A 6,224-nucleotide genomic window follows, 5' to 3' on the forward strand; every position below is an offset into this window, starting at 1 on the left:
TTATCCTTTTATAGTTTGAATTTTTGCAGGATATCATGTTTGTCGGAAAATAACTTATATGATTAGCTAATGTTAAAAGTGACATAAAATAGATTATCTTATCTTATCTTTGACGCTTGCTGGGTTTAATTTCATGTCCTCTAGTTCTACCCGTTTATCTGCTGCAGATCATGTTGAAATGTTTTGCAGTCTGAACCATTTTATTCTCATATCGATGGATTAGATGGCCGTAAATATTTTTGAAATAGTCGTCTAAATTTTAATTTCCTTAATACCAGTCTAACAGGTTTCCATTTCCGCCGACTATTCCTTCAAATTACGAGTTTGGGCCAGTGTTTCGTGAGCATACTAATACACTCCTTCAAACATGGCCGACCAAAGAGCAGAATATGTCCAGAGTTCGAGGTTGGCAGAGGAAGCCGAGCGGTATGACGACATGGCTACAAAAATGAAAAAAGTGGTCGAGATGGGTGTGCCGCTGAGTAATGAGGAAAGGAATTTACTCTCGGTGGCATATAAGAACGTGGTGAGCTTTTATTACCATAATATGAATTAAGCCATAGCAGCAAAGCACGCAAAAGAAAATCTGACTTTGTAAAATATTGTTGAAGCAAAAGAAAAGATTCTGTCCCAGTAAAGGATTTAACAGGGGCCTGTAACCAGTTTCTGGCAGTTAACAATTTAGCCCAACTGCAACAACTGCAAGTGCCCACGGCAGGTGTAATATTTACACTGGACATGACTCTGGATATCAGCGGCAACCGGAAATCAAACTGCTGACGTTGTAGTTCAGCATGCAAACCACTGCGCCACTGACTCCCTAATGCTCTTGTAGTAAATAAAAAATTGTTTGCCATTTTCTCAATTTGCTTGCAACCTGGTCCGTTAATTGCCTGAAATTTTATAAGAACTACCACTTCTGTTTGGGGCAACTAGCTGGAATTGTTTCTTGTTTTCTTGAATTCAAAACATTTTTCTACTGATTGATGCATGCTGTGTTTAATTGCATCCTGGTGATATTTAACAGGTCCCAGAAATTCACAAATTAGATAATTTGTGGTTACATTAAATCAAAGGGGTCCGGCACATGAGTGGATTAAGTTTAATGGCTTATATTTGAGTCCTAGAGCAATAATTATGTAAAAAATCATACTAATATAACTACTCCATAGACAAGGGTTTTTACCCCGCTGAAGCTATGTTTTCAACTACTTTTTTTACATGGCCAGGAAAAAAATATTATCAGCTATTTTCCCATTCAAACATTGCATTCAGTTATTCAAATGAATCAACTTTTAAAATTACCTCAACATATTTTCATATATTTATCTGTTTTTCGACAATTCGACATCATACCGAACAATATACAGAGCGAATCCGAAGTCTAACAACATCGCGTAACAATGAATAAAGATATAAGCAGTCAGTAAAATCAACGTTCTGGACCATTTGCGGACAAAACAACCATTGCAATATGAGTTTTAACTAAAAACTACAAACTAACCGCCAAAGTTGTATTTACATAGCACCAATACCGGCCATAATCCTTGTTTCAAACTTTTTCTTTCTAAATAATATCTAACCGCTACCATTTTGCTTCGTACGTCATATGTTTGCACCTACGCGCTCTGATTGGCTCACTATTTTTACCTGACCAATCGGCGACTAATTGTATTACGGGTTTTTCCAAAGTCGCGTGATTTGTAATTTGACAGCTACTTTGATCAAATAAAAATAATAAGGTGTTGGAGACAACCTTGGCTTTACAGGAATTGAATTTTGCTGGTTAGATTATTGTTTTTATTCACCATTTGTATTACAATTGTTGCTTTATCCGCGGAAGGTCTAGAATGTTGTCTTTACTGACTGCGTATAGCTTGATATGTTGTTACGCGATGTTGTTAGACTTTGCATTCGCTCTGTGTATTGTTCGGTATGATGTCGAATTGTCGAAAAACAGATAAATATATGAAAATATGTTGAGGTAATTTTAAAAGTTGATTCATTTGAATAACTGAATGCAATGTTTGAATGGGAAAATAGCTGATAATATTTTTTTTCCTGGCCATGTAAAAAAAGTAGTTGAAAACATAGCTTCAGCGGGGTAAAAACCCTTGTCTATGGAGTAGTTATATTAGTATGATTTTTTACATAATTATTGCTCTAGGACTCAAATATAAGCCATTAAACTTAATCCACTCATGTGCCGGACCCCTTTGCATTAAATATAATGGGGATTTAGAAAGAAGCTTGGTGCTATAGAACCAAGAACAGTAATTAATGCAAAGTAAAATTTGAAATCAAAAGCAAGATGGTCAAAATCGCATCCCAATGGTTTATAAGATGAAAGATAATAACACAAAACCAAGACTTTTGCAGTCACATTTTCAATAAATGCAGCATTAGTTTGTGATAAATCACTGAAGAATGTGTCACTTGTGAGCATCATCATTGCATATGACTAATTTAGTAATGACTTATCACAGAAATATGCAGCATGTATTGAAACTGAAACTGCATAGATCTCCGTTCTTTGTGATTGTCCTTTGTCTTGTAAACCATTTGAGTGGGATAACTAAACCATTGGATGGGATAACTAAACCATTTGGATGGGATAATAACTGGTTTATATTTGATACAGCATCTATTGAACAATTGCTATTGGGTGGGTGGCGGACTGCAGCCCCCATTACTAATTAATTAGTGTTTTCGTCCAGTATTTAAGATGAAAATTTTAGAGTGTGTTATCTAATTTTAAAATGACTTACCTTTCAGCAGTCCGTCAAAGAAATCTAAGCTGAAATTTGCTTCAGTGCTTTCTGCCTTAGTGATATGATTTCATATCCTTCAAGTGCTATCTTTCAGGAATGGGTAGTAGGGATGTAGCTGTGAATAAGTTGAAAATAGGACTGTAAACCATCTTTACAAGTTTCAAAAATGCCAAGAATTATATAGTCATATAGTAGTATGTCAATTTTATAACATTCTTGCAGACCTGTTCTTGTTTCTTACGGATTTCTCCTCGTTGCACTTTCTACCTGAGCATAGGTCACCAAACCAAATTTGCCTTCACCACACTTGTCACGTTAACCAACAAAATCTGCTAACAAACCCTTATTGATAAGCCTTGAGGTACTAATTTTTTGTTTATCTCTACAAAGTTCATAAATATCATCATAGATTAGAGCATGTTTTGACATTGCAACCCTCTAGTACATGTGGATTTATTTACAAAATAAACATGGGAATGCCCACTGACCTACATAAACGTCATCTTCGGGTCACATGATGCAACAAAAATCCTCATTCAGAATGGTGGCTAAGATCTGATTTGGCTTTTTTTCTTCATATTTTCCAGTTAATATTTTTAATATCTGTTGAATATTAACCATAAATACCGCTATGTGTGAGAAGCCCAATTTAGCTTGACCATTCGAAGAATAGTCCAAGCTACATGTATTCTATTCACCCTGGCATCGGCATCGCAACTTAGTTAAGGTTTTGCATGCAAGAACGTTTAGCTATCATTTAAAGGCATATAGCTTTGAAACTATTTTTTTCTCTTTCTAGGTCAATTACTAACCCCACTGGGTCAAGTCCCATAACTTTGACATGTATTTTGGCCAAATTATGCCCCCTTTTGGACTTAGAAAATCCTGATTTAAGTTTTGCATGCAACTTATCTCCAAAAGTAATGCAGATACTGGATTGAAACTCTATAGATATTTAATTTAGGATAATATTCCTGCTTCTGTGACAACAATTTGAATAATCTGAACTATTGTACTCACCCTGGCGTCGGTGTTGATGTTTTCAGTGGAATCATGGCCCTTGACTTGTCAGATTCTTTGATCAGTGCTTTTTCTGATATCACTGGTTGGAATTCAATACTTCACAGGAGTGAGCATTGCCTAGCCTAGTTTTATATATAGTTGGAATGAAGGGTTGTCATTAAAGCAGGAAATACACTGTATGGCACAGTGAATTTCCCTGGAGTTATGGCCTTTATTTTGTGGCATTTTACAATTTCTGCATGGTAAATAGCGGGAGACATATTTTTTCGTGAAAAACAATCTCTAGTTAACATTCAGAGGGCCATATTTCCTTCCTAATCTTTTCAAGACTAGGTCGGAATGTTTGTCCGTCTTAAACCTAGAATGAATTTGTAACTGGGTCACTTGCATTAGTATTTCTTGATATTGTCTCTTGGTATCCTGTAACATCATCCCCCTCCTTACCCCCAACCTAACATTACCCACACATATTTCGTGGAAACTTTTTAAGAAAAGTTAAACCCTTTTCAAAATTATTTCATAGATATTTGCCTTTGTGTCAGCCTCTGCCAAAACAGTTCAGGCAAGCTGTGGGTGGTTTAGGGCTATCCGATGTTGCTAGCTCGCTTATTTCTGTAAAATGATGTCATTTTTCTTGTAAACAGATTATTCATTACCATGAGTCTGTCAGAACAGATGATAAACTACCTTTTGAAACACATTTTAAACTATTTTTAGGTTGGTGCAAAAAGATCGTCATGGAGGGTCATCTCGAGCGTAGAGCAAAAGATGAGCTCAGATGATAAGAAAGAAGATGTAAAGAAGAGGGAATTAGCTCAAGAATATCGTGCAAAGATCGAAGGGGAACTTCGCGAAACTTGTAATGAGGTTTTGAAATTGATCGACGAACACTTGATCAAAAATGTAAAACCAGATGATACAGATAGCAAGGTTTTCTATTTGAAAATGAAGGGAGACTACTATCGTTACCTTGCGGAGGTTTCTCATTCTGGTGATCGTAAAGATGTTATTGCAAATTCCGAGGGTGCGTACAAGGAAGCTTCAGATACCGCTTGTAACCTCAGCACAACACATCCCATTCGGCTTGGCCTTGCTCTCAACTTCTCCGTTTTCTACTATGAGATTTGCAATCAGTCAGATAAAGCTTGCGAACTAGCTAAAAAGGCTTTCGATGATGCGATAGCTGATCTTGACAACTTGAAGGAAGATACGTATAAGGACAGTACACTGATCATGCAGTTACTACGTGATAACCTCACACTGTGGACCTCCGATGCTCAGAATACTGAAGAACCAGACCAGGATGAATAAAAAAATAGACAAAGAACATTTTCAAAAAATATTTTATGTGGGGACAGTGGAAAAAAGTTGTATTTGCTTTATAAATGTGGAAGCAGAAAAAAATTGTTTGCTTTGTCCCTTTGCAATGAGTATTTGCATTCTGTTATTGCCATGGACGGTCTTAAATCATTGGTAAGTATAAAAAGTTCCTGACTAAGTAGAGGTTGTCAAAGTTGAGGAATACATTGATTGTGAAAAGGTAGAAATTAATAATGATGAAATGTTTGATTATCATAGGCTTAAAAAACAGCATGGGATTTTTCAATGTTGAATTTTCATGTTCATATAATTATTTGGGGTATTGTATTGGCTTTATATATAACATTATGGATGTTAATAGCTGTAGAAGTCAGTTGATCTGGGTATTTTAACTTTCTAGAGAGATTTAAGCTATTTATCAGTGTTAAATTATTTCTTCCAGCAATTTTTGTGTATAAAATTCTGATTTTTTTCAACTTTTCATTTCAGTGATAAATTCATTTATAATAATAAATTTGCTTTTTATAAATCAGTCACTTAATGTAGAAAATAGGGTTGAATTTTGATTTTCACAATCACTGTAGAAAGAAACTTACAATAAAAGGTCCTGATCTTGATTTCAAAGTTTGGCATATTTGTTTTGTTCAGTAAATATGAAATTTGTGTCAACTCTGCTTGTATATTTGTGTCTAATATATTTAGCAGTAAAATTTGAAAATGCTGACAGTGTTAACAGTTTAACATACATAAATTAATTCATGTAGAACGTGTGACTTAAACATGCTGATAGTTGCTGAACTTTTTAATTGTATTTGTAACTTGATTTACTTAAATGACAAGATACTTATAGAAACATATAATAGAATGGTGTTTTTTTTTTTTTTTTTTACATACTTCATTTCTGCATCTGATACATGTCTAATTTCTAAAGGTGGTTGATCAGATTTTGATCATGAATTTATTCGTAACTTTCACAAATTACCATTTACATATACTCATACCTGATTGAGCACTTCATATATTAGTAATAAGAGAACAATTTTTATGAACTTACTTTGCATAAGGAATATTGCATAAGGAATGACAGGAACATAAGAGCATTTTCATTAC

At 34.8% G+C, this 6,224-nt stretch overlaps 1 protein-coding gene across 1 annotated transcript; it reads left to right on the forward strand.

Moving 5' to 3' along the window:
- Window positions 1–268: 268 nt before the first annotated feature.
- Window positions 269–6,000, forward strand: LOC123532915 (14-3-3-like protein 2). Its single transcript, XM_045314527.2, has 2 exons — window positions 269–526; window positions 4,512–6,000. The coding sequence occupies exons 1-2, from the start codon at window positions 368–370 to the stop codon at window positions 5,103–5,105; spliced, it is 753 nt and encodes a 250-aa protein (XP_045170462.1). The 5' UTR covers window positions 269–367; the 3' UTR covers window positions 5,106–6,000.
- The last annotated feature ends 224 nt before the right edge of the window (window positions 6,001–6,224 follow it).

Source organism: Mercenaria mercenaria, chromosome 11 (assembly GCF_021730395.1).
Source record: "Mercenaria mercenaria strain notata chromosome 11, MADL_Memer_1, whole genome shotgun sequence".
Classification (NCBI taxonomy): domain Eukaryota; kingdom Metazoa; phylum Mollusca; class Bivalvia; order Venerida; family Veneridae; genus Mercenaria; species Mercenaria mercenaria.